This window comes from Psilocybe cubensis, chromosome 2, assembly GCF_017499595.1.
Source record: "Psilocybe cubensis strain MGC-MH-2018 chromosome 2, whole genome shotgun sequence".
Taxonomy (NCBI): domain Eukaryota; kingdom Fungi; phylum Basidiomycota; class Agaricomycetes; order Agaricales; family Agrocybaceae; genus Psilocybe; species Psilocybe cubensis.
In genome coordinates this window covers 1,071,562-1,098,932 of record NC_063000.1, presented here as the reverse complement: position 1 = coordinate 1,098,932, position 27,371 = coordinate 1,071,562, and the positions used below count along the sequence as shown (strand labels likewise).

Here is a 27,371-nt window from a genome sequence, read left to right as displayed (position 1 = left end):
GTAAGTGTATAATATAATATCTCTTTCAATCAAACCTCGCTCTGCCCCGCAACGGGCTCCACGGCATCACCATTCCCGCTCTCCCCAGTAGGAGGTGTAGCTTGCTTTTCATTTTCACCTGCCCCGTCAGTCATGGTGGCGGTGGGCGAGGAAGCTGCGGCTGCGGTGGAGTCCTCGGCTACGATGGGCCCGCCTGACACGAACGACTCGGACAGCGAGCTGACAGTAGTAATAGCCATATCCAGCACAGCCTCTACGCGTTTCCTCAGCATCTCGCTGGAACTTTCAACAGCCTAAAAATTAATACAATAAGCTCTTTCCATCCTTTGAGAGAGAGAGAAAAAGGGGAGTAAAAAACGAACAAGCGTGATCAATCCAATCCTCGCCTGTGCATCGTCCAAGGTAACAAGGAACGACGGCTCGCGTGCGCGCGCACGGTCGGTTTCACGCACATGGCCGTCTTCCTCTTCTCCCTCCGCCTCCGCCTCCTCCTCAGCGTCAACCTCGGACGCGTCGGGCATATGCAGCTCGACATCGCCAAAGTGCGCCTCGAGGAACATCGCCAGGCGCTGGATGCGCAGCGCAGAGGACGTCTCCGGCTCCGGGTCCGCGTGCGGGTGCGAATGCGAATGCGGCGCGTTCGCATCCGAGTGGGAGTGGGAGTGCGAATGTCCCTGGCTCGTCACTGCATCACCAAACGAAGCATCAGTACGAACGTCAACGCCTTCTCAACAGATACTTGATAAAACCAAAAAAAAACCCTACATTTCACAGACGCCGGGCTCTTGTCGATCCCCGTGATAAGTGCTAACGTCGAGTCGGCGATCATATCGTTGCTAGAGCTCGATTCCCACTCGAGCGTGAGCTCATGTTCTCCAGTATGCTTGACATCAACGACGCCCATAACCTAACCAAAATAAATAAAAATCAATCAATCAATCAATCCTCAAAAATAAGCAAGATGAAAACGGAAAAAACAAAAAAAGAAGCCCCAAACGCACCCGCATAGTCGGCACGCCGTCCTTATCCACGCCCTCGTCCACCGATCCGTACATGCCCTCCAAATGCCACTTGACGAGCGCCCAGCCAACACCGAGCACGATCTTCTGGCGCTGCGTCAGCGTACACGTCGTCAGCCCCGCAAAGTCGCGCAGGTCGCGTGGGTCAAGTAGGGTATACGAGTAATCCTTCGCCACGAGCAGCCCCGAGAGGACCTGGTTCGCCTGGGGCGGTTTGTCTGCTAGAGTACCGATAGCCTAATGCGAGATATTGAGAATAGGACCATGTACTGGATGAGATAAGATACACGTACCTTGGCTATTCGTTCACCGCGGAAAGACAAGTTGAGGGTTTCCAAATTCCTCGGTGAATGGATCTTGACATCCTCATCTCGTTCCTTAAACCGTGAGGTCATCGCCGCCCTCAACCGCTTCATCGCACCTTCTTCTCCATGCACCAAAATCTAAAAAGAAAAAAGAATCCATTACAACCCTTAACCAACAAAAAAGGCAAAAACAAAGTTAACAACGGGCGACATACGACATGCTGAGCTTTGACTTGCTCGATGAACTCCGAATTCTGCGAATAATCGACGTGTGCGCTGAACGAGATATCATTGACAGACGCTTTTCTCGGGATAGACACCCCTTTCAACGACGTAAATTCTTCAGGCTCAGTCATAATGTCCTATAGCGGTCAGGAAGGAAAAAGGGTGTGGTTGAGTTTCGTGCCAACTGACATCGGGCGAAGCAGAGAGAGAGAGAGAAGGGGAAAAAAAGAGAGAGAAAAACAAATGACCATTGAAAGCGACAACAGTATGTACATGAGACGCGGTGTGGGTCTTTCCCAGCGCGGTAGCAGTAGATACGCAATACAGAACCGGTTTGGAAACTCACCCTGGCCAACGTTCCTTCGATAGAGTATCCCGTTATAATCAGCCCATTCCTAGAGTCTGGTGCCCATAGCTCAAACAGTTCTCGACTTGGCCCCGTTTGCATGAAACCAGGACTAGCAAGAACGACACATGGAGGCCCTTCAGCAATCTTCTTCTCCCACCCACGAGTATGCGGTACATTTGAGATATGCCTATACAGACAAAAATGTTCTTTTAGTAACCAACCCGAATGAAACACATAAAACACATACTTGAACACAAAAGGGTTATCCCGCTTCGCGAACCGCGACCGGATACTAGAATTCATAGTGTGAATATAAGTCTGATAAACAGCCATACACTTGCGCGCCAGACTCGACGCATAATAAATCGGCACATTATGCAAGTCCGGGTGTTTCTTCCAATAATCCTCGAGAATGAGCAACAGCTCCTGCGCACGGCCAAGGGCGAACGTGGGCAGCAGAACGTGCCCGTTCCGCCGAATGATGGAGTGCACCAGGTTCGTGAACCGCAGCTCCTTCTCTTCGCGCGCCTCGAGCGTGTGTACGCCGAAGGTGCTTTCCACGATCAACACGTCGGGGCGCACGGGTGGGAGCTCAGCTTTGACGAGGTGCCGGTCCTCTTCGCGCGAGTAGTCGCCTGTGTAGAGGATCTTGAGGCCGTAGATGTCGATGAGGAACATGCATGCGCCGAGGACGTGTCCGGCGTGGTATGGTGTGAACGATACTCCAGGGCATACTGTGATTAATTGATGCACGGAAACGGGGATGATGTCGGCGAGAGACATGGTCATGTCAAGGGGGGAGAATAAAGCATCTGAGGACGATGAACTGTAAAGACGAATGTAAAGTAAGCTTTGCAAAATGATATAAAACACGCAACGTACCCCATGCGAACATAGTCCTGCATCATAAACTTGTGTAGCGCCTTCGTCGGATGCGTCATGTACACCTTTCCTTTACCATCTCGGAAATTCGTCTAATCAAGACACAGTAAATTCCTCGTTCCAACACCTAACAAGTTCTAAAACTCACTTTTTCCGTAATATACGTTAAAGCAGCAGCATGGTCCAAATGAAAACTTTCAAATAATCACACATCTCATTAACAACACCGTCCAACCAACATCAAACCCCCAAAAAAGCTTACTGAGTAATAAGCAACGCATCCACCTCACTCCAATCCAGCTCATCAATAAACGGGAGCGACGCCATCCCACTGTACGCAGGGTGCACACCCGCATCGCACACAATAGTCTTCCCGCGGTACTGCAGCACGCAACACGAGCGCCCGACCTCCTGGCCCGCCCCGAGCATCGTCACACTGAGCGTAGGTGTATCGGCCATAGGGAGCGAGGTTGCGATTTCGCTATGCTCTTCAGCGTCTTGATAATGTTGGATTTCCGTCAACCAGCGGAGCAGGTAGTCAACTGAAAGTCGCGGTATTGAGTCAAAAGTCAGTTAGTGGTTCGAAAATGGAACCCAGCCGTGGCTGCAAGTGGTCCTAAAGTCCTTTGTTTACGTAATCCAATTTCTTTCTTTGTAGCCCATCGTCAGAAAAACAAAAATTTGTCTTGTGCTTTGACCTCTGTCCATTCTATACCGTATACCCAAAAAAATCAAGGACTACCATGGCTCAAGGCAAACGCACGAAACCCACCAACAAAAAATCCACAGCGACAGCTAGACAAGCCACCAACGCAAAGCACGCGCTGAAGAAAAAGCACCTGTCCGCGAACAAATCGCGCATCGAGGACCTCCGCGAACAGCTGGACAGAGACGCGCTCTCCGTACACTCCGTCAGTACTCCTCTCAACCAAAACAATGCATGAACTAACCACACCATTTCTTTCTAAATCAGGAACTACGCGCGCTCGTGGATCCCAGACTACCGCCTACCGTCCAACTCGCTCCAGCAGCTACAATGGACGTATCCCAATCACTCTCCGATCTCACCACGACCCTGAACAACTTATGACCCAACCCAACCCAACCCATACATCATATTCATACCACCCATTCAATCCAGCGCAGAAAAGACATCAACACATCCACTCGAATTCAGAAATCCACTGCTTTTTAAAACTTCTACTTTCGATGGATGCTCGGTCCGGCCTGCATGCTCGAAAATCTTCGAGGTACCTTCCGCAACTCGAACTCTCGCTCGCGCAATTACTTCAGCGCCCTACCCCAATGCCCCGCTCAGCCAGCCGATGAGGTCTACCACCGATCGCGGACCAAAGCACGGGCTATTCAATTTCCAGACCATAGATGGACGATAACTTCAGCCAAGCACGCCAACAATCCCACTGGCCTTGTCAACTCCTTCAAAGCACCACTCCAAGCTTTCAAGGTTACATTCCTATAAGCCATCACCGGTTCACCAACCACAACTATTTTACATTACACTCCACCGCACAAACAATCGCACCTACCTTTACCTGATAACGCGTAGATCACAACATAGATATAGATTAGAACTTGAAGTAGTAGTGTACATAGAATCTAATCACACAACATTCAATTATCCCAACCAATAAAATCATTCATCCAAATCATTTCATTCCATTCATTCCAAATCGTAAAGTACCAACTAAACTTCTACTACTACTTACTACTACATAACTACATAAAAAAAGGAGCAAACAAAAGAAAAAAATGAAACCCCAACGGAAGTCTGTATCTGTGTATCTGTATCACAAAGCAGCAGTAGCAGCAGAACAACGAAACGCGAAAAAAGAGGAGAAAGAGGTGAGAAAGAAAGAAGGAAAGAGAGAGAGAGAGGTAGAGAGGTAGAGAGAATTCCAGCTCGTACAATAAGTATACACCAATGGGTCACCGGTCAAATTTTGAGTATGTACAACAAAACAAACAGGGCAGGGCAAGGGTAGTGCAAGGGCAAGAGGAAAAAAGAAGTTTTGAGGAAATTTAAACGCAGAGGGCAGCAATTTGGGGTCACTGAACAAAGATGAAACGAAAAAACCCCATAAGAACAAAAAAAAAATGAATCTAAAGCAGCAGCAACAACAACAACAACAACCCACATTCAGTCCAACCAACCACCCACTCAACCAACCAACCACCCAAAAAAAAAAATTCAACCAACCAACCCTAACTCATATCCTCCCACGCAGGCCTAGCAGCACCAACCGACAACTTTCCCAACACCTTGCGCTGCTTCAAATTCTTCACCTCCGTATTAATCAAATCCCTCAACCTCTCCAAATCCACACTCCTCTCCGCTCGAGATCCCATCAGCACATTGCGCCAGATACCCGCAGCCGCGACCGAGTTGTCGATCGGTAGCTGGAGTGGGCGGTGTAGCCGGACCATCTTTTGTACGAGGTGGTCGGGTGAGGGGTAGTTGGCGTTGGGCCAGGCGACGCGGATGGCGAACCACCATCCCAGAGGCTGTGAGTGGGGAAAAAAAAAGAAAAGGCATGAGATGGGGCGAATTACAAGGTTTAAAAAGCAAGAAAGACGTACTCGACCATCGGGGAGCGTGCGTTCAGGGTACGAGTCGTACGTCGTCAACGCGCCATCCGGTAACGAGAACCTAACAAAAAAAGGCGTCAACACACCGAATCCACCCAAAAAAAAGAAAAAAAAAACCACTCACCGATGCACAACCCAATGATTCGGATCCGACCTATGCTTCGCCAGAACCACAATCAACCTCGGACTACCCGTGAACCCAAACGGCGTCCACAACCTCTCCAGCATCGAGCTCGCCTCTCCATGCCGCCCATTAAACACCGCATTGCTAATCGCATCCGCCATATTCGGCGGCACAAACAGCCTATCCACCACCGCACTACCACTGCCCGTTGGACTATCCGTCAGCTTCGCACGGACATAGCGCTTATACGCCTGCGTGCTCCAGATGCTCAGCGCGACTTCGTCAACTTGTTGTCCGCGCGTTGTGCTGTTCAGCGCGTGTTCGAGCTCCGAGGTCGGCCAGATGATAGCCCAATTCAACAAGCGCGCGTGGATCCGCTGCCACGGCGCGAGCTGGTTCTGCTGCGTCTGCTGCGTCGTATCACCAACGCCACTATAATCCACAGCGTTCCACGGGCCCTGCGCGCGGACCTCCATATCGCGTATCGCCTCTGGCGGCAGATCGGGTAACGGCGGCGAGCTCGACCTCTCGCCTCCATACGCGCCTTCGCCCTCCGTCTCGCCGTTCATATCCGGGATCGTCGGCACACCCACACCTTCATCCTGCTCATCGTACACGTCGCCATCGTCAATATCATGCTGCGCGACCTCCCACGACTTGTGCGACAGCTGGCTGCCCTGCTTCTTTTGTGTAAGTTTGTACAGCTCCTCTTCAAGGTACTGCTGCCCGGGCGAATCGTCCCTGCCCACCTCCGACATCCCATACATACTCCTCGGCGCACTCCTCGTCTCGCCATCCGTGTGCGGGTGATGATGATGATGATACCGCCTCTGCGTCTCCGTCTCCGTCCTATCATCCCGCTCATCCTCCTCCTCATACCCATGATGCCGATGATGCTGCAGCACATTCCCATCCTCATCCAACAACACCTCGTGATCCTCATGCTCGAGCTCCGTCTCGGGCGCCTGGTACATCGAGTCCGCGAGCGTGCCCGTCGGCTGCGTCTGGATGTTCACCGTCTGCGTCATCGGCGTCCGCGTCGACTCGTCCGGCTCGTACGCGAACCGCGAGCCGTTCGCGCCAATGTAGGACCGCTCGCGCTCGCTCAGCTTGAGATTCTCGATCTTCGGCCCGAGACTCTCAATACGCTGCTGCATGAGCACCATCTCGCGCTTCAGGTCCGCTGCCCACTGCGGTGGCGTGTCCTGGGAATGGGTATGTAAATATATGCGCTTTAGCGACGATAAGTGTTAGGCTTACATCTGAAGCATACTCTTGCCGGAGATGCACACTGGGATCATGATCGTGGTACGACTTTCTGTACTGCTTAATCGACTGCAAAGAAAGAGAGAAAGAACAAATAAAGTTTAATACAACCCCGCCCACGTTCCCCAAAAACACAATAAAAACACATACTTCATGGTCATACTTCATACCCAGTTTCCTGATCCGCTGACGGACAGCCTTGCGCAGGGCCTTTTTCACGAACTCGTGTTGGTTAGGATCGTTTTCCTGATGCAGCAGCACACAGAGCTCCATATCATGGTAATGGCCCGCAACATCCTCCTCCAATGGGGCAGCATACACGGACGTGCGGGGCGTGCGCGCGAGGGCCTCGTTCACAATACGCGCTTCCTCAGGGTCGAGCGGGTCAAAGCCGTCCGGCGAATGTGTGCGCACAGGCGACCGTGGTGTAGGCGTCTGATTCCTGTCCTGCAACTGTTGCTCGGCGCGACTGGCTCTGGACACACGCGAACCGACACTAGACGGTGGCCTGCCTCCCTCCATCTGTGACATTGCTCTGCTCTGTGGGGACTGGATCTTGGACGAGGGAGCCTTGGAAGGGGCTTTGGAGGGGGCCTTTGAAGAAACGACGGAGGGCTCCTTTTCAAGAGGGGGTTCTTGGGGGATGACGAGAGCTCGACCGCGCACCGCGGCATTCAAAAGATCCTCCTGGGTGGGTGCATGGCGATAGGGCGAAAAAGGACGCGACTGATGGCCAGCCATGGGAGAGCCCGGTGGCGGGGAACGAGCTATGAAGGGCAACATGCTTATCAGATGGCGGATCGGACGAAGAATGCCATGTTACGTACAGCCATTTCCATTGCCGTTGGTGCTCCCGTTTGCAAAGGATTGGAGCTGCTGCTTGGGAGACGCAAAGAGCTGGACGCGCTGGCCCTGTGCGGTGGGGGAATCCGAGGGTGAAATAGAGGGCGCCTTGGAACGCGCACGTGATTTAGATGTAGGCGAACTGGGACCGTCGAACTGAGTGTCAAAGTCGCCGAATCTGCTCTCTGGAAGAGGAGGATAGACAGTGCCCTTTTCAGTTGCGCGGGTGAGCTTTGAGCGAGCAGACATGGGGCTCCACGGGCGATTGTTGTTGTTGTTGGTGGTGCTCTTGGGAGACTGGAGAGAAGTGAATATTTGGGGACAGACAGGAACGTTCTCACGCACGGATGGGAGCTCTACGGCTGCTGCTGCACTCTGGCGGGGTGAGCCTGGGTTCGCTGACGTCAGCCCGCCTGCTGCTTCCTTGTTCACCAGGTCCGTCCATACAGGCTGCTTTTATTTTAGTACAGTCTCTGACATACAATTGTCCACTTACATTCCACGTTCCCCGCGCGTACGGGTTTCCGCCCTCTTGCGGCAGCGGTCCAAAGTTGCCAAACGACGGGCCAGAGTCATACGACTCGTATTTCGGTCCAGGCGGGTCATTCGGCCCAGGTTCGCGCTGCACATCCTCCAAATCAACAACCATACGAAAAAAACGAGTGTCATTTCATACCACAGGCTCGCCCAGCTCTGAACGCACACCATCCTGCACATTCGACTCAACATCCTCGTTCTCCCTCCCATTCTCCACTTCCAGCAGGTGTCCGTTCAACTTGGCATTCGCGCCGTTATTGCGCGGCGAGTACGCGAGCCCCGCCAGCCCGGGGTTGATCAGCGTGTCGCTCGCCTTGCTCCGCGGCGCAGGCGAGTATATCACAGGCGGCGGGCCTCCACCACTGTGCACCGACTCGGGCCTGCGGTACTCGTCCGGATCCACCATCGACCGCGGCGGCGTCATATCCAGCTCCTCGCCCGACTGCGCGATGCCCTCCAAAAAGCTGAGCACTATACATATAGAATTCAGTCATTGCCAACTCAGAAGCGAGCGCTGCGGGCTGTGCGATGTACCTTTCTCGTTGGGGCCTGCAGATTCCAGAAGTAATGTCATCAGCGCTGGGGTATCTTGGAGAGCAGTGGCAGGCAATACGCACCCGGAGTGGCAGATCGGAGCTGCAGGCGTTGGAACACGCCCGGTTCTTGTTCATGTACAGACATATCTCCGTCTCTCAAAGTTCGTAGTAGTTGTTATTCAAAGTTGTTGTTCGGTAGGTCAAAAGGTATCGCAGTGGTTCAAAAGTAATCTTCGTATCGTCTTGTGCCAGTGAGTGAGTGAGTGAGTGAAAGAGTCGGTATCAAAAGCGGCGTCGGTATTGTGATGATGAGATGTTCGTTCGTGGTATAGATGATTTCAAAGTAAAGCAAAAACAGCAAAGAGGGGATATCGCAGGACAGAAAAGCAAAAAGCAAAGGGGTTGAACAAGGAGAGCCTCGCAGGGGGTTTAATTCCGGACTCTCGCCTTGTTCGGCATCACAATAATTCGAACAGTGTACAAATAACATCAAATTATATCATAATAGCCTCTAAATCAAACAAAACACTAGCAGCGCCTCCGGCGCACCGCCATCAATCACTGATCGCTTCAAGGCTTTTGTTCGTTCGTCCATGAAGACATCTCGTTAAGCGCCTCGAGGCCAAAATGTACGAAATCAACGAGCGAGAGCATCTCACAATGCAAACATTTCCGTAACCATTCCCTTTGCAACCCGCTTCCATGCGATCCACATTCTCATAGCCCCTAATTCACACAATGAGGCTTCTAATTAATCGACCCCTTCGCCGCAAGCTGCGTCCGCTTTCCAGGTCAATGCGCGCACTCCCTCATATAGTAACCCATTTTCCCCAAACAGACAGTACGCGCCGCGATCGAGGTGAGACATTTTTTCTCAAATTGGGAATTCCGTTTCCTAAAGTGCGCGTACGCTGCGTACGCGTACTCGTAGTACTCGAAAACCTTGATGCACCTCGTGTTATAGTACTTATAATTGTCATAATTTATGAACCGTGTATATGTGTATATTATACTATAGAAGTGGCAATTCTATTTGAAGGGGTAATTTCCTAGAACATCTCGCGCGCATGCAACCCCCTCCCCCTAACTCAGCTCCATAATCGTCACAGTCTATATCATTTCCATATGTTGACTGTAATACAATTATCCAAAGTTTAATGTCAAGTAGTATACTGACGGAAGAGAACTGCCAAATGAATAAATGAATAAATGAATAAGCTCCAAATCTCCAACAAAAACTCCAAATAAAGATCTCGTTCAACTACAAAAACGGCTGACTGACTGACTCCACTTCACTTCTCATTCTAAGTCTCCAATTCTACCATGTATGACAGAATTATCACCAACTCCTCGCGTTTCCTTTCAAGAACCTGACAAGTCCGTCGGTACCAATAAGTGGCTCAATCCAAGTACATCTAAAATCCAAAAATAGAACAAGTCACTTTGAAATTAACATGAACACGAATTTAAACCATAGGACTAGGGCAAACAGTCGACGTCAAACTTCGAAGAAAATCAAGAAATATTCAAGTTAACAAGGTAAACCACTGCGCACATATAAGCAAAAACGTAAATCCAAATCCAAGTCAAATCCAAATCAAATCAAATCAAAAACGTTGCTTTTCATAAACGACGATTCAATAATACAAATAAAATACACAAAAAAGAGCATCCACCAAAAGACAACAGTGCTAGTATCAAGTGATCACCGGCACCCTCCATCCATCCATCCATTCCATTCCATTCGTCCACCCGTCCGTTGGGTCGTTTTTACAATTACATTTTTTTCCACTCGTCGTAATCATATCGCTCGTAATCATATCACATATCATCTCCCATCTCCCATCATCTCGCGTCCGAGTCGCGTCGCGTCGCGTCGAAATCGACATTGACGGTGTCATGAACCGAATCGAATCGAATCGAATCAACTCAAAGTAAATCAAATGCACAGCAGCGGGTTAAGCGCCATAGCCTGCCCGAAATACACAATATGCGCCGGATTGATAAACGTAGAAGCTGAACAAAGAAAAAAAAAGAGAACAGTTAAGACCACAATCACAACCTTCAACCAATGATGAGGTTACTTACGGATAGAGTCACTGCAGCTCGGATCGTCACCTCCACTGCACTTCTTCACGTTCGCCGGGCTAGCTACAATCACAAGCGTAAAACATATCAGCACTGATGTTCTGCCGCCAACGCCAATATTACTAATGGCACAATGAATATACGTACGAGATTCCTGGTATTGCCAGTACTCAGTAGCAAAGTGACGATACCCAAGCTCCTTGAACAAGATAGTCGGTACACCATCTGCAAACAAACAAACAAACAACAAAGAAGTTAAAAAAGATGACATGGTTAACCAGGTCAATTGTGTTAATGCTTACCGTAGGTGTGTACAGCGCGGAAGATATTGTTAACACCAATCGTGTTCTCCACATAAGTTGCAAACGCTGCATTCCCAGTCCTCGGTTGACCTATCCACAAAGCACAAAACAAACCCAATAAGAAACCCCAAACCCCAAACCAAAAACCAAAAAAAGTATAACACACCATAAGTATACAACTTCAACCCCGCCTTAGGATTAACAGCCGCCTTGATCGAAACCGCCGCAAGCGCCGCAACAGCGCCTCCAAGCGAATGGCCCGTCACAACGATCGTATACGTCGGATACGCTGCAGCCTGCGCTTTGACGGTTTTGAGCACCGTCGACGCCGCGACGTTGTATGCGTACTGGAAGCCTGTGTGTGCTTGCGCGCCGCTGACGGACGTTGTGAGGCCGGTTATTTGCAGGGGTTTCATTATGATTTGGAGGTCTGGTTGTATGTGAAAGGGGGAAAGGGCGGTAAATGATTAGGAAGTGCGAGAGCCTATAGGAAAGAGTCACGAACCGACGAAGGCGTCTTTGAGTTCTCCGGTCCCTCGGAAAGCGATGACGATCTCCTTCCTGGAGTCGTCTCGCGCAACAAAGCCTTGCGTACCAGAAACATCAAACTTAACAAAAAAAATTAGAAAAATACATGTAAGCTTCCTGAGTTATCATCATTTCAATCATAAAAACGACACCGACCTGGTCGATAAGCTTGTTCCCAAGAGGTTTTGGGCATAACCACTGGTACACAGCAGAGGAATACTTGGTGTACCGCACAAGATTGTCATAGGTCGTCTGATCAATCCCATTCGCGCGCGACTCCACCAAAGGAGACGCAAAGGCGCCCAACGGAGCAGCCAGCAGGTACGAAACAAACAACGGCACAAAGAGCATCTTGACGCGTCGTCTCGATATTTTCTTTAATCAGCCAAAGCCAACGAGAAAAGGACGTGGAGAAAAAGGGAGGAAGGGGGGGAAGGGGGATAGCTAGCTAGCGACTTGCAAGCTTGCCTGCCCTCGTCAAAAAATCCACCCATCGGTTTTATACTCCCTCTGCCAACTGTCGAGATACCTGAGCCTCAACAATATTGAATCTAAACGATGAGAAAATGATTGGGTGGGGGGAGGGCAGAGCGCACGGCTGGAGTTTGGGGGTCTTGGAAGGGTCATACGGAGGGCCTTCCAAGCGCTGGAACCACGCGAGACCAGGTGCGGGGAAATGGGACAATGTCCGAGATCCGGAGATGGGTGCAGTCGAAAACCTACTAAAACGGGGTAAAGAAAGCCTCTTATAGGCTATGACTTGATCTTCGCATATATGCTCATATATGCGAGTGCGGGGTATATGAATAAGCCATGTGGGCTTGTAAAGCCTCCTTACCAACCTTTACCAACCTCCTGCCCAAGGAGAAAATCTGGAGAATATAATCGCTGTGGGTGGGTTGGAAACAAGGGGTAAAAGGATTAAATCAATTTGAGTAAAGTGCTAATTTAGCGGCAAGCGGGACGGTGTAGACGTTCAGGAGAGCATCCCAAGACCACCAACGCTCTCAAAAGAGACACAGGGAGCGCCGTCGTGGTCTCCAAAAGACCCGTTTAGCACCCACCCAATTCAATCCCACCATTCTACCAAAAATCAAACGCCAGACGATCAGTTCAAACAAGAAGGGAAGTATGACTGTATGATTGTTTGACTATACCAACTCGGCGCAGTAGGGGTCACCAGTTCGAAAGCAAAACAACAATTAGTAGGCGCACCGCCATCTTGTGACCTGCCCCCCTGCCCTCTCTGGTACACTTGGGCTCAGCTGGGTCTGGTGATACACCCGCAGACGCCAAATTATTCACCCATAAACCTATCGGACACAGCCCGAAAACGGTCCTCCGAGTGTCCCAAAATCTGAACAGTGAACACGCAAACAGGGATAGTACACGCGTACGCTGCAACACTGAACAGCACTGATGGCAAGCATGATACATATCTTTTAGAAGAACCCGCCCTGATTCGCCTTGAACTTGAAGAACCTGGGACGAGGTATGTCCGACGGATCAAACGCCATATTTTGTCGTCTACAAGTTTCTCTGCACATGGAGCGAAGTTCGCCTGGGATTTTATCGCGTATTAATACGACCTTGGAATTTGGAAAGCCTTGATATCGTTCGGTCGGCTCAAGAGTCTCACTGCTGGCAGCTGCCCAGTCACAGGTTCGATGAAAAAATTAAAGTCGTCAGACGCAAGAGAAAAGTATAAAGGTTGATGATGATTGGTCAAGAAAGTTACCAGCTTACACAGACACAATTGTAGCGGAGTTCATATGCACCAGCGCGGTTCATCCGCAAAAATGCGCTAATGTTCGTTCATCACAGCCAACAAGACAAAATGGTGCATTACAGATTCATATGAGTAGTAGCAGATAACTATATGAACCATGATAACAGTATGTCCAATCCAATTACTATCATCTACCCTACAAACATTCCAAATAAGTATATCGATTGTATCCAGTCCGTTGCGTCATTTCTCATATCAAAGCAAACGTGCACAGCGATTATCACTGCAAAGAACACCATACTGATGCCAGGTATAGAAGGATCTTGCTTCTAGAGCAGTGAAGCAATGAACACGACCAACGATGACGCCAGAACAGCCATCGATGTGGGTGATATCATCGAAGCGGAACCTAAAGAAGTAGACAGATGAGAAGGTGTTGGTAGCACTGGGCTTAGTTAGAAACTGACTCTTCTTGCCCGGTGTCCCGGATGTCCCGTCAATTCCAGGAGCTGAACCTAGATCAAAGATTTAACGCCCCTGCCTTATCATGGCCAAAAGTGGGTCATACCTGAGCCCCCGGCAGCGTCAGAAAGCTGCGCAAACCCAACCGACGGAGGATTCATTCGGTACACGGAATATACATTTTTCTACGCGACGATAAAAAAACGGTCCAAACGGTCAGTACACGAGATCAGATCAAAGGTTGAACAAAATGATACGGACCAAAAAGGTATCACCGACGACCCAACTTGGGTTACCAGAGTTTGGAGGAATGTTAGTACCGGCGCTGAGATCGAAGATGGAGCCAACGCAGAGTGGGCTTCCTTGGCTAAGTTGGCCACGGTTCATATCCTGAGGGTTGATGGGCCATGTCTTGCCGCCGAAAGAGAGTGTGACGGAAACTTGGGTTTTGCAGGCTGTGCATAAGGTGAGTTCACTTTTGAACAGGTCAAAAGGTCGTAAGATAGACGAACGGAAAGTGTAGGACCCAATGTTTTCACCAGTTGCTGGAGCAGATCCAGGAACAGCGGCCCAAATTGCTGCAACGTCAGCGGAGGGACCTCCAATGAGCGTGGTTCCAGTGTCAATAGCAGAGATCGCCGAGTCTCCCGGTGTAACTGGAATAGACTGGCCGTTGACAGTCACAGCTTGAGATGGAAAATCAGAGATGAAGTGAGGCTGCAGATGGATGTAGCTCACCCGAGAGGGTCTGTAGCCAAAAGGAAGGTTTGGTGTTGCTCGGCATGTTTTGGAAATCGATTTCACCAGTGAAAAGAGAAGAGTTAGTTCCTCCTAAAGTAAACACGCCTCCTGCTGAAGTTCCTTGAGCTGGTCCGTTGGGATCAGCTCGCTGAAGCCAGAACGCCATCTCCTGGGACGAGAGTTGGTTGTTGGTGGCTAGAGTCTGCCAGAATGGAATTGCTCCTGTGCTTGCAATGGTATCGAAGGCAAGACCCATTATTCCAGAGACAGTCCCATCCAGAATTCCAGGCGTCAACGTCGAAACAGACACTAGTAAAACATATAATTCAATCAGGCTGCTTGACAGAGTAAAGGTTTCCCGAAACGTACAAAATGTTTGCGAGTTTACAGTAAATCCGCCCATTGACACGGTGTCAGATGAAAGAGATCCCTGGACGGCACCTGATCCATATGAGATAGAAACTTGAGAGGCTGGATCGTTGACTGGCGAAGACTTCAGTGTCGAGGATTTTGTAGGTTGAAAGAGTGGTGTAGATCTATCGCATTGCTGACATCTAGTGTTGTCGCATTCCTGGCAGGGAGATACAGGAACCCAAAGATCAGAGGACCCCGTATCGAGAATAAGGTTGAAACTTTGAGGACTGTTAATCGAATACTGTAGTCAGCGCTGGGTTCATTAAGTGGAAAATTCAACGGAAGGTGTGGGGAAAGAGCAACCAATGACCATTCTGCCATCGTAGCCAATAGGACCTCGCCAAGCTCACGAAGAACACTTGGCAGTGAGATCGACACTGCTAAGAGCTCTCTCTCTCCACTTTGGTGCTTGACTGGAGCCGAGATGTGCAGATTGAAGCCAGGTTCAGGTAGAGTACAAAATATTGCTGCGCAAAAACAATCGATAAAAAAGTTGAAAACTCACGGTGTTCCAATGGTCAGGGTACCGATGTAACTGGTGTCTAGATCCTATAGCAAAGCTCAATGAACTGAAGAGAAGAAAATGAACTAAACAACGCACCTGGTTTTGTATTGACATACTAGAACTGCTTGCCCTTCTACTAGCCCGTTGAGAGGACGTGGAATTATGGCTCAAAAGCCCGTACTTGACCCTCAGTCTCATCGCCTCGTCGCTAAAGCTGAGATGTCGGGCGGAGCGACGAGCCAGTGGAACATGTATTGGGTCCGTCGTAGAGACAGTGAGGCCATGTGCGGTTAAAATCAGTGAGAACAGGAGTAATACTAGGTATTGGACCATCGTTGAACTAGTAGAGAATTAGAAAAGATGGCCCGCAGCAACGTATTATAACGGAAATTGAAGTGAGCGTAATGGAGCGTCGTGGCACTGCCGGACGTCGACTCCTCGTGAGTAGGGAGATTTGCGTATCAAAGCAAGGGAAGGAGCGACCTTGACGGACATTGGAACCTTTAATGTGTATACCCACGCATCGCTTTATAAATAACTGATGATGTAGATGATGTTCACTCTGAGTTCGTTGCTCTGTGATCTCCCGGAGTCTCTCTCAGCGCCCGCACAGGCTGAAGGCAGTTATTTCTCCCCATCTTGCTCATTTGTTCTGGCGAGGTGCTTACTATGTGATTAGGTACACACATGCGCTGTGCTTGGGCCCATACTCCCCTATTGTAAGACCAAAACGAGCAACTTGGCCTGCGGATTTGGTGTTATTTTTAGCAAATCGGCCAAGCGGCAGTTGATCAGACTTGACTTCAACTCTGAAGCCATATTATTGTTCTTATCAAACAAGGACAAAGGCGAACTGGGTGCCTGGATCTGATATTATAATGGTGCTATGGTCAGCTTCATTCACTAAATTCCACTCCGAACAGCATTGTCCCAGCGTCATGATATCTCAAAAGTTGTTGGAAGAAAGAAGAAAACAGACACACGATTTGCATCGAGGTTTAACATTCAACGTTCAATCCTTGATTTTAAGATACCTCGGCACCACCGGGACAAATTTTAGAGTATAAATAGGACGTCAGTATTTCGGTCTTCAGCAACTCAAGGTACACGGTCATTGTAGGAAGTTGAATACCTGTCACAATCAATGTGGCCGGGAACTGTTCAATTCGAATGATTAAGCCGGCAGCTTCCAACTCTGATTAATCAAGTTCTTTTACCAAATTTCCAGAGTTTACGAGTTGGTGAACATAGGAATTCTTGAATAGCCACGGAAGCTCGGAGGCGCGCTACTGCGGACGGTCGACAAATCAGTGATCGTATCGGCGAGGAACCCCCGTGTTCGTAAGTGGTCAATGAAGCTGCGTAATTGTGTAATCCGTTTTACTTAAGTCATGGTTGATTCCATCGAAATGAGCGCCTATTACGATATCGAGGTTTCAGCTTTCATAAGTAACTCAGTGACTGTCGTGCAGTCACGTCAAGTTTCCCTGATATTCAATCCTTACAACATACAGTAATATATGACCACTTACAAGGCTTATTCTGAACGGATGTGACCTGGCCATATTTTTACATTGCAATATATTACATACAAAGAGCATGTGCAGATAGAAACCCAGTTGCGAGTTTGCTATTCTAAAATGTAACTCGTAATTACATTTTATCTTCCTAAGGGCGTGACCGGTCATTAAGAGAGCGACATTGAGGTATCAAAACACAGAAAGTCCAAATATGCTCCAGCACATCTGGACTAGCAATAATAACATAAGCGATTTTGTCACTGCATGAACTTGATAGCAAGAGATGATTAAGGATTTATCGTAGAGAAAAAAGAAGTAAAGTCAAGACGTACTAGTAGTGACATCACTATTTGAGTGTGTTGTTTTACTATCTGTTGACGAAACTGTATCTATACAAGTTGCATATATCAGTGAAAGCATCAATCGGATGTATATTCACGTACCTGAGCCCCCCGCAAGAGCAGAAAGTTGCGCAAAGCCAACTGAAGGCGGAGTCATACGGAATATAGTGTAGACATTTTTCTTCGACATACATATTAGCTTCTCTCTAAGGAGAACAGTTTCAAAAATATTGGACCCACCAAAAATGTATCTCCAACAATCCAGTTTGGGGAACCAGGGGGTGGGAGTTGATTGGTACCCTGACTGAGGTCGTATATAGATCCGACGCAGAGGGTGCCTGCAGGATCGACAGTTCCGTGGATCATGTCCTGCACAGCAATTGGCCAAGACTGGCCTCCAAAAGAGAAAGAAACAGAAACATCCGTAGTGCAAGCTTCCGGGTATATAAGAAAGAAGGAAGAGGAACGTTTACAGATGGCTTACGAAAGAAATAAAATCCTGGAGCTTTGTCTCCAGCCGGGCTAGAGCCTGGAACAGCCGCCCATATTGCAGCAACGTCTGCAGGGGGGCCTGCTAGAAGTGTAGTCCCCGTATCAATAGCAGCAAGTGATGTCGCCTCTGTGATTGCAATAGACTGCCCATTGACAGTGACGGCTAGATAACGCAAAAGAAAATGAAAAAACAAAACAAATATTACCACAAAACATAATTTACCTGACACTGCCTGCAGCCAGTACGTCGGTGTATTCACGGGTATGTCATTGAAATCGATATCGCCAACGAAAAGTGATGAATTTCTTCCTCCCAACGTGAGCACACCTCCCTGAGTTTCATCTGATTGAGGTTGCGATTGTGACTCGTCTCTCTGAAGCCAAAATGACATTTCTGTGGAAGAGAGTTCGCCATTATTGGCCAGTTGCTGCCAAAACGGGATCGCTTGAGTATCGCTTAGGGTGGAAAATGCCAGACCCATTATGCCCGCCACCTGCCCGTCTACGATATCTTTACTTATAGTTGAAGCAGTCACTGCACACAAGTCCAAAATAACGATGAGTATAGCCTTCGTAAGTACGAAGGGTAATAATGCTCACGGAAGATTTGTGAAGGTACTGTAAAGCCCCCCATTATTACCACATCTTTAGACACGGATCCTCTAACCGCTCCCGACCCATAAGTAATTTTAATAGCTTGTTGAGCTGTGGGCTGGAATGTAGAAGAGCTCGAAGACATGAACAGAGGAGCGGAGGGGTCGCACACTGTACACGGGCCTTCAAGATCTTCTCCCTGACATTCCGAACACGGGGGTGCTTTAACCCACAGATCGGAAGAGCCGGTATCAAGGACAACTTGGAAAGGTTGGGGTCTATGATTATTGTATTAGCATATTTTATCTGATGAGACATTCAATTTGCATTCTGAAGCGGGGTACTGGGAAATTTTTAGAAGGTAAAGTGTTGGATACTTACGGCGTACCGATAGAAAGACTCCCTATATAACTCGTGTCTGATTCCTAGGTCCAAATTAAAGAGGAAAAAATACAACGAAGTTCCCCTTACCTGATCGACAACTGGAATATCCTCACTGCTAGCTCTTTTCTTTCCCGGATGAGAAGGGACCGCTGAAAAACTATGTGCATCTAAAAGATTGTATTTGATTCTTAGGTTCCTGGCCTTGTCGTTTAGACTTCGGTGAGTTGTTCGATGGCCCCTCACAAGCGGAACATGTATTGGGTTGGTGGGCGTGGAGGCGGCGATAGAGAAAGTAGCCAAAGAGCACAGCACACTGATTGTTAGGAGGGTGGGCATTGAGCTCAGTGAGGAACAACGTGAGAGTTCATACAACAGCTATTATGGAAACAGCAATCCGAAAGTCGTGGCAGCCATCGCAAATTGATGCCTTGATATCAGGATAGATGGGTAAAAATGGTATGTGTAAATGTAAACTGTATTTGATTCCTGGTCAAAAAATAAACTATGAGCCATCCCAGTAAGGTATTAAAGCATCATTCATGATTCACCACTATTTTTCTTTACGATCCTTCAGCGCATTTCTGCTGCGCCGGAAAGCGGATAAATGGCCCTAGTAATAGACGGAAAAACCCACATATTTTCGACATTACCATAAGCATGCGCATAGAATTTGCCTAATGGGAAAGATTTATAACGAGTGTGATCATGATCTGGACAACGTTGTGAGAAGGCAGCAAGTAGTTTTGAGGTGGCGCGATATCGGTAGAAAAGGCCGGCTTCAAGTATCACGCCTAGATGTTGGTTGTACAGTTTTCATATATAACCACAGGACGAATAGTATCTGACAGATGGCCAACAGCAAAGAACCCGACGAAGTGCAACAACCGTAGATGAGTGTGCTGCTGGCATCGAGTGAGATGATGACTCAGTCATCGCTTTGTAATATATTCCCACCCCTAAAACGCAGTAACTTGTCCCACCAACTTGAAAATTCATGGCTCGAAGCTTCAGCGACCAGTTGATTGATTAAAGCATGAGCTCATGGTATACATTTGAACTCGCGTGTCATCACCCGTGTATTATCTCACCTTAAGCTTCATATACCCAATTGTTATCAATTGCTTCACGAACTGTTTGCTACCCCCACAGCAATCACTATACCAAAGGCAGCATAGTTCAGAATAGTCAGAAAATTGATATCAGAAAAATACATAGAAATACATTGAAGTATCAGATACTGTCCACCTGCATGATACACTACACTAGCGTGTCACCTAGACCCATCGACCGCTGTCAACAAAATAATGTGTTTGAATGTTCGTTGGAAAGCACCATCGAGACCCTATGCTCTATCAGAAGCCACTGGAAGTCCATGTTCAACCATTCGTCATGAACTTGATATATCTTTTTACATTCATGATTTCTTTAGGTGGGTGCTTACAAGAGAGCTGTCACGAGTGGTATCAAGAAGAGAGCCAGAGCTATCCTTGAGATAGATATGGGTCGTGAAGCCGTGTCTGAAAAGAATATCCAAAATTGGAGAGCGTAGATGAAGCAGAAGCTGCCACTTACTTGTACTGTCGTTACTTCCAGGAGGACTCGATCCGTCACTAGAACTCGGCACTCCTGTTGTAACAATAACAGTAGGTGGAATGACCGATGGAGCAGTGGGAGGTATAATGGGTTCAGATGAGAGTCCTGTAAGTGACGGGCTTGAAGCTGAGGCTGGCGCAGACGTTGTCGCACCTGTTCCGCCTGCAAGACTTGAGAGTTGGGCGAATCCTACCGCAGGAGGTGAAGACGCGCGGAATACAGTGTATACATTTTTCTAAAATCCATCAACCGTACGGTGACATAAATAGCTATATTAGTGTTGTAAACGAGAGATGTCGGGCAAGAACGAACCAAGAATGTATCTCCAAATACCCAACTTGGGTTTCCAGAACTAGCAGGTATGTTGGTTCCCATGGTAAGGTCGAAAATGGCACCCAAGCAAGTCGAGCTACCAGGCTGATCGGGACCCGTATTCATATCTTGGGAACTAATAGGCCATGCTTTCCCGCCAAAGGATACAGTGACCGCGACATCAGTTGTACAGGCTGACCCGGATATTCCAATTCAACATTAGCATCAAGGAAAACATACGAACCAAGCGTGGAACTTACGAAAGCCAAAGAATCCAGGATTTTCAAGCGAGGGGCTAGAGCCTGGAACGGCGGCCCAAATTGCGGCAACATCGGCTGAAGGTCCCCCAATCAGTGTTGTACCAGTGTCGATGGCAGATATGGCAGAGTCTCCTGCAGTGATTGAAACAGATTTTCCATTGACCGTGACCGCTGTTTATCAATGATTTAGCGAAACTTTACGTCGACAAAATATGTAAATCTGACCAGACAGACTCTGCAGCCAGAATGAAGCTTGACTGTTGGCGGGCATGTTGTTGAATTCAATGTTCCCAGTAAAAAGCGAAGAATTAGTTCCTCCTAGCGTAAATACCCCTCCAGGATTGTCAAGGGACTGAGAGTTGGGATCGGCCCTCGTGAGGAAGAAACTTAACTCCGGAGAGGAGAGTTGACCGGCGCTCGATAAAGCTTGCCAGAATGGTGTCGCACGAGTACTTGCAATACTGGAGAAGGCAAGACCCATAATTCCGGACACTGTGCCTTCGAGCAAGTTGGTGGTAAGTTTCGTAACTGTGACTGATGTATACCAAAATGATTAGGTTATTGTTCGCTGTACAAGCAAGTAATTTGACTTACGGAAAGTTTGGCTCATTGTAAAGCCACCCATCGTTACAGAATCTGAACCCAACGTTCCCTTCACCGCACCAGACCCGTAGTCAATCTCGATCTGATCGTTCATGGAGTTGGATGCTTTGAAAGAGGAAGACTGCGAAGGTTGGAAAAGAGGCATGTCTGGAGCACAGGAACGGCATCGACCCGTGTTTTCATTGCATTGTGAACATGGAGCAATGGGAACCCAGAGATCAGATGACCCAGTGTCCAGAATAACATTAAAGGTTTGAGGTCTGTATGGACATCAGCTTTAGATTGCGCATGGCAAACAAAATAGACATCGATCAAGCAGAGGTAGAAGTCAAGGGGACAGTCATTTGCTGTTTTTCGCCTTATTTCGGTGAAGCCAACCAAGCGACATCGATCGTTGGGTCAGTGTTTGAAACTGACACAAAGTGGCAGGAGGTTCCACATGTATGGATGATACAACGTTGCCGCGATGAAACTGCATTGCACACGACGGACACTTACGGCGTGCCTATTGTTATGCTCCCAAAATAACTCGAGTCCCCGTCCTGAGGTCAACGTTCAGTGGATGAAATAGCAAAACGTTCAGTAGATGGAAGAACACCTACCTGGTTTACAATAGGAATGGCGGCACTGTTTGCTCGTTTCATGTAACGAGCAGATAGTGGGAGGGCGGCATTTCGGTCTAAAAGCCCATACTTAAACTTAAGTTTGAGTGCCTCCGCGTTAACGTCAAGACGCCTTTGTGAGCGACGCGCTAGTGGTACGTGCACAGGATCTGCAGACACAGCAAGGCCAGAGAGAAGTAGAGAAGGCAGTATGAAGGCCAAAGGGGCCATGATGGTGGGCGACCAGACAGAACAGAGGGAGAGCGACAACAAAAGATGGGAAGGGAAAAAGGGAAAGTAAATGCTGGTGCAGAACCTCCTCCCAGACGATATGAGAAGCAAGGGTGAACCGTGGAAGTGAGCTGGAAGCCACAGATAATGCTAGTCAGTGGGCAAAATGGCGTACCCACGCACCTATTTGTACCTCAGTTCCCATCTTTCCTCTCTAAATTCATTCCGCGCCGCAATGTCAGCCTTTTCATCTCAAATTGGATTTGATTCATGAACGGTTCCGCAGCAGACGGTGGACGTGAGAGGGCATGGTCATTCACGGGTACGCCTTCTGTTCATGAAATCGATCAGTTTATTTTTAAACAACAAACCTCGGCCATCACTTTGGCAGTCTCTGTTTGAATCCCCGATTATATTTCCATCCTGAAGCGCCCGAGGCTTTCTGTATAAACAGTGATTGGTTGGACGGTTCGACTACAGCATTGAAATCTCACTTTCTGCAAAGTCTCAACACACGTAGAATTTGTAGAATAATTTTCGATCCCTCACCCCCGCATTGATATGCCAACTGTCGTTCAGATGGCTCCCGGTCTCTGAAGAAGTTCAATTCTGTAAAGTAGCAACAGAGTAACCGGCTTGTTCGCCAATATGCCTGAGGTGTATTACACTTTTATTGTATAAAATATAATTTTGACAACTCTGGTTCAAAAGTGCTAGAATAACACAGTAATAGAAGAGTCATCTCTGCAGGAACTTTGGGGATTATTTAAATGTCGTCATCGCGTATGTGGCTGATAAAGTTAGTGTGCCTCATTTCCTCTGAAATAGAACACTGCTTACCATATTTAGGCGTCGTAGAAATCCATATTAGTTATTCCGTTACTGGGACACTAGGAACTCTTGGGAACATCGGAAACCAACACGGCATGTCAATGAGTTACTTACGAGATAACCCAAGCAGCCCTATTTTTAAGCGCGTAGAAATGAGGATGGCCGAGAAATATGCTACCTTCCCGGCTCGTCATGACGCGGAAGTCTGTAAGCGATAGACAAACATAACCCCATGACAGAAACGCGGCCAAGCGTGAGATTTTACGGTTGGCTGCATTCCAGTGTTAAGATATATTTGCTTCCCGGGGCTGAGTAGTTCGACAGACTCAGCCCAATATTCCCAGCAATAAAGAACAGCCTCCATGAAGCCGGAAAGCAGAGCACAGGGAATAGCTCAAGCAATTCGGGCCGGGCATCTGGCTATTCAGAGGATGTAAATTCTTTTCACGGTCACATAGACTTCAACAGAAATTTTTAAAAAAGGTGGAAGAAAACTATACGAATGAAGACTCAGGGGACAACGTTCAACGTTAAGTTCGCTGGCATTAGGGCCATAGATGGTGATGTTCTTGAATTAGATCGGATGTCTCTGCAGAGATCCACTGTTGGGAAGTTCAGCGGATGATACATACCATGAACTCGAGAATTCCGGCGCTGTTCTATCCTGGTCCATCCTGTCTTCCATCAGCGCTGGAGGAGATGTTAAAATTCTTATACCAATTACTTACACCTCAAGCAAAATTTTTTATTCCCCTTCTCACAAACAGGTGGTAGTAATTTCTTGTGACAGGTGAGAATTTTGCAATTTTCTTTTGCAGAACGCTGCAAGAATAAATCAAATGATGTTCATGTTCTGGAGAATATTCAACGTAAGAAGTTGAGTACTAACAAGGGAACTTTATAAGTAATAGTAGTTTCTAATTTTGGGAAGCATGTCAATAATTAGGACATTCTTTCAGACTTATGGGAATTTAGAGATATTATAGCCTGTGGAGAATAGACCGTAAACAGGGTGGAAAGTTCGGAAAATGAAGCCAATTCGGAGGCAATACATCGGAGGTTAAACTGACTCTGAAATATTGTTCTAACTTGCCATATATGGTACTAAAATTGTGTTGTTTGTAATGTCCGATCTTGATCCGCTTTGTCATTGTCAATGAGCTGGAGCCTGGAAGTTGTTCCTGTTTTTTCATCATTACTCTGCATGGCACTGAGGCCACTACGTCGATAAACTGTTTCTGCTTTCAACCAAGAAAGTCTTCATAACGACCTTGCTGTGAAGACACGCCATATGCATTCAAAGAGAGTACGAAGTCAGACCTGACGTGCAGCGTGAACCCACTTCGACAAAATCACAACCAAGCATCTAACTCTTTCGTTTCGGAAACGGTACTAAAAGGCACACGTATCCGTATGTCATCGGACGAGCTGCTGCGTCTGGCCAAATCAGTTATCCAGTCTATAGATCCAAAATGTTCTTGTGAGTTTCATTCCGCTTACAGTGTGAACAGTTATTCAACGCTGACAGTTTTGAGCGATGAAACTCTTGAACTTCTAAATTCACTCTTTCCCGAGAAACTGATTATTGCAGCTTTAGACCTCATCGATCGAAAAAATGGTATGTCGGTGGTATGAAGACGCGTCTTTTTGGTGTTGACGTCGGCTTTAGTCATTCATTATGTGACTTCCTGGGGACACACTGAATATGAAGTAATAGCGTCGACAGACACAAGTGAGAACACTATAGGAACGTCCACTTCGTCATATTCAGTCTTGCTCGATATTCAAGCTTCGCCAATGCAATACTCATGTTCTTGCCTCGCATTTCTCCATTCCGTCCTCAGACTGGAAACACACCTCATGGTACGTTTATTTCTCCTTCGATACATTTTTGTACCTAAACAACTATAGTGCAAACATATTCTCGCTGCTTTGATTGCTCGTCAAATGAACTTGACAATTGAACGACCTACCAATCCTGATGAATTAGCAGTTTTATTCATGCGTCAATTCCCTATTTTAAAGGGGGAAGATATTTCCGATTCAAACGCGTCACAATCCCATAATCTCGATGAGGCACAAAATTTATGAATACTGAAGCAGTACATTGTAAAATTTGGTGTACTATAATTTACATAATGGTACGGCAACTCAGAGGTGTATCTTCCTTTTCGGGATAGTGAAATGATACAGACCTATGATTTTATGCTGACCCGGCTAGAACAGTCGTAGAGGTTGTCAAGAGTAAAAGACATCCACTGACTATGACATTTCGAGGTAGAATGATGACTGACGGACTGGCTTACCTCAACCTCCCACGATGTGAGAGGTATGTTTCTTTTGCCAATGATCCGACACATTATTGACTCATCTTCGCTTTCTGCGATTTCGCCTTGCACTCCTCATAGCTCCTTTCATTTTCTCCCTTAGGATTCTCCCACTTTCAGATGAAGACCCTTTCCTCGCTAAGTGCAATCTCGGGCGCAGAATCTAGCCATCAAGGTGCATCTCGGGAAATTACCACTTCACAATTGCCATACGAGCTTCAAAGGGAGATTTTTGAGATCGCGGCGACTTTAAATGGTATATCTGCATTTCGTTTAACAGAAGTCTCGAGTTTTGTAAGCAATTGGTAAGAAGTGCATCTTACGACGGGGTCATTTGGGAACTAATTCTGGACTTCCAAAGGGTTCGTCCGATTCTGTACCAAAGGATCGTTCTTCGTAACTCCCGTGCAGGTTCATGTTTTCTCCGTGCAATAGGGTCCAAGCCAACACATTTTTATAACAAACTCGTGAAGTCCTTGACACTCACTGAGGATGTCAGTATGGCGTGTTTGAAACCCGTTCTTGCGGAATTACGGAACATAATCTCATTCACACTTTTCGGGGTGGCGTACTCACAAGAGATGTACAATATTTTGAACCTCATCAGATCCCCACATCTTCGGAGGATGACCCTGGTATACAGACATAATAGCGAGAGGACTCTAACATCACACCAAGCTCATGAGATTCCTCCCAAAATCCTCACGTCGTTGACACATCTGACGATAGTCACGGACCATCCAGACAGGTTCCTCAATTCGTGGGACAACCTGGACTCTGCGTTATCTGGTAACGCTGCAACATCCGTTCCCAATCACCTGGCCTTATTCCAGCATTTGACACACTTTGCTGTGTCTTTTTGCCGCTACACCGTCGTTCATCGGATTATGCAGGCCGCACCTAATCTTCGATATTTCGTTATTCTACTGCCTGCTAATTTTATCCATGCGTGGAAGGATGGGTTGTTGAATTTTGCTCGCTTGCAGCTTGGCGTCTCAGTGGTCATTTTAAAAAACCTGGGGGATACAGCTTCGTGGAATGTGAACGATGGTTTCGGACCATCCAACTTTTGGAGGTGGGTAGAAAGGTTGGTCGAGGACGGGTATATCTCAGACAATGGCGATATAAAGGGCGTGCAGAGACATACATGGCTATAAAATGATCACACTTACATATGTATACAGCGGTTGCGATTACATTACGGTTGGCAACAAAGTGGCTTTTCGCCGACCCAGAAGCAACCGAAGGCAATATGGTGGAAACTGAGAAAAGAAGGATTACTTGTTCTTTACACAGAGTTTGGATTTACGCACAGCTCGAGCTACGAGCTACGAATGGCGAGTGGTATTGTGCGCGATCCCTTCCAACTTGCTTGAGAAGTATGATTCAAAACTCGGATAAACAAGGTTTGCTTCCTGCAAGTTCTTGCATCTGTACTCAAACAGTTTGATTGATATGAGAGAATGGTTGTTATCACCCTGAGAATGTACAGCTCGATATTGGTCTGTAGTTGTTCCATGCCTCATGCCTGGACTCACGATGGTGAAGATGGCCGCCCCTAAGTATGTAATTAAATCTCCGACAGAAATCTCACAGACTGGGATTACCAGCGAAGGCCGCAGGCAACAGGAACTTCTTCGTGATCATGTTCAACTCGGAGGACTTTGTTTACGTGCAACGTTCTTTGCTTCATTCTCCCGCTTTGCCACCTTTTTTGTGTCATTGTTTTTCATTGAACAGAAATCAACCCTCCCACCCACTCCTGCCAAACAATTTGGGCAACATTTCGGATATCCAGGAGCATTCAACCGCGGCTATG

The 27,371-nt window shown here is 47.6% G+C and overlaps 9 protein-coding genes across 9 annotated transcripts; 3 read left to right on the top strand and 6 right to left on the bottom strand.

The window, feature by feature from the left end:
• Positions 1–29: 29 nt before the first annotated feature.
• Positions 30–3,239, bottom strand: JR316_0001854 (endoribonuclease ysh1; the record flags this gene model as incomplete). The annotated part of the gene is made up of 11 exons (XM_047887652.1): positions 30–293; positions 363–685; positions 766–907; positions 1,002–1,256; positions 1,313–1,462; positions 1,540–1,686; positions 1,896–2,085; positions 2,146–2,724; positions 2,781–2,872; positions 2,929–2,974; positions 3,043–3,239. The coding sequence occupies 11 exons, from the start codon at positions 3,237–3,239 to the stop codon at positions 30–32; spliced, it is 2,385 nt and encodes a 794-aa protein (XP_047752575.1).
• Positions 3,240–3,523: 284 nt separating this feature from the next.
• JR316_0001853 (uncharacterized protein) lies at positions 3,524–3,870 on the top strand (the record flags this gene model as incomplete). The annotated part of the gene is made up of 2 exons (XM_047887651.1): positions 3,524–3,691; positions 3,754–3,870. 2 exons carry the CDS (start codon positions 3,524–3,526, stop codon positions 3,868–3,870), a joined length of 285 nt encoding a protein of 94 aa, XP_047752574.1.
• A 1,133-nt stretch (positions 3,871–5,003) lies between these two features.
• JR316_0001852 (uncharacterized protein) lies at positions 5,004–8,838 on the bottom strand (the record flags this gene model as incomplete). The annotated part of the gene is made up of 11 exons (XM_047887650.1): positions 5,004–5,303; positions 5,379–5,448; positions 5,512–6,716; positions 6,772–6,846; positions 6,928–7,544; positions 7,605–7,917; positions 7,966–8,070; positions 8,117–8,242; positions 8,297–8,628; positions 8,692–8,706; positions 8,775–8,838. 11 exons carry the CDS (start codon positions 8,836–8,838, stop codon positions 5,004–5,006), a joined length of 3,222 nt encoding a protein of 1,073 aa, XP_047752573.1.
• A 1,794-nt stretch (positions 8,839–10,632) lies between these two features.
• Positions 10,633–11,962, bottom strand: JR316_0001851 (putative feruloyl esterase A; the record flags this gene model as incomplete). The annotated part of the gene is made up of 7 exons (XM_047887649.1): positions 10,633–10,709; positions 10,782–10,844; positions 10,929–11,006; positions 11,084–11,173; positions 11,250–11,513; positions 11,589–11,691; positions 11,768–11,962. 7 exons carry the CDS (start codon positions 11,960–11,962, stop codon positions 10,633–10,635), a joined length of 870 nt encoding a protein of 289 aa, XP_047752572.1.
• A 1,707-nt stretch (positions 11,963–13,669) lies between these two features.
• Positions 13,670–14,799, bottom strand: JR316_0001850 (Aspartic protease; the record flags this gene model as incomplete). The annotated part of the gene is made up of 6 exons (XM_047887648.1): positions 13,670–13,749; positions 13,808–13,855; positions 13,909–13,987; positions 14,064–14,257; positions 14,315–14,488; positions 14,541–14,799. The coding sequence occupies 6 exons, from the start codon at positions 14,797–14,799 to the stop codon at positions 13,670–13,672; spliced, it is 834 nt and encodes a 277-aa protein (XP_047752571.1).
• Positions 14,800–17,171: 2,372 nt separating this feature from the next.
• On the bottom strand, positions 17,172–18,207 carry JR316_0001849 (Aspartic protease; the record flags this gene model as incomplete). The annotated part of the gene is made up of 6 exons (XM_047887647.1): positions 17,172–17,251; positions 17,315–17,371; positions 17,426–17,504; positions 17,564–17,757; positions 17,808–17,978; positions 18,039–18,207. The coding sequence occupies 6 exons, from the start codon at positions 18,205–18,207 to the stop codon at positions 17,172–17,174; spliced, it is 750 nt and encodes a 249-aa protein (XP_047752570.1).
• A 2,023-nt stretch (positions 18,208–20,230) lies between these two features.
• Positions 20,231–22,394, bottom strand: JR316_0001848 (Pepsin A; the record flags this gene model as incomplete). The annotated part of the gene is made up of 9 exons (XM_047887646.1): positions 20,231–20,310; positions 20,366–20,621; positions 20,699–20,892; positions 20,959–21,129; positions 21,184–21,486; positions 21,553–21,708; positions 21,757–21,821; positions 22,060–22,103; positions 22,164–22,394. 9 exons carry the CDS (start codon positions 22,392–22,394, stop codon positions 20,231–20,233), a joined length of 1,500 nt encoding a protein of 499 aa, XP_047752569.1.
• Positions 22,395–24,638: 2,244 nt separating this feature from the next.
• JR316_0001847 (uncharacterized protein) lies at positions 24,639–25,316 on the top strand (the record flags this gene model as incomplete). The annotated part of the gene is made up of 4 exons (XM_047887645.1): positions 24,639–24,705; positions 24,754–24,843; positions 24,895–25,088; positions 25,137–25,316. The coding sequence occupies 4 exons, from the start codon at positions 24,639–24,641 to the stop codon at positions 25,314–25,316; spliced, it is 531 nt and encodes a 176-aa protein (XP_047752568.1).
• A 356-nt stretch (positions 25,317–25,672) lies between these two features.
• JR316_0001846 (uncharacterized protein) lies at positions 25,673–26,709 on the top strand (the record flags this gene model as incomplete). Its single annotated transcript, XM_047887644.1, has 2 exons — positions 25,673–25,857; positions 25,914–26,709. 2 exons carry the CDS (start codon positions 25,673–25,675, stop codon positions 26,707–26,709), a joined length of 981 nt encoding a protein of 326 aa, XP_047752567.1.
• Positions 26,710–27,371: the final 662 nt, after the last annotated feature.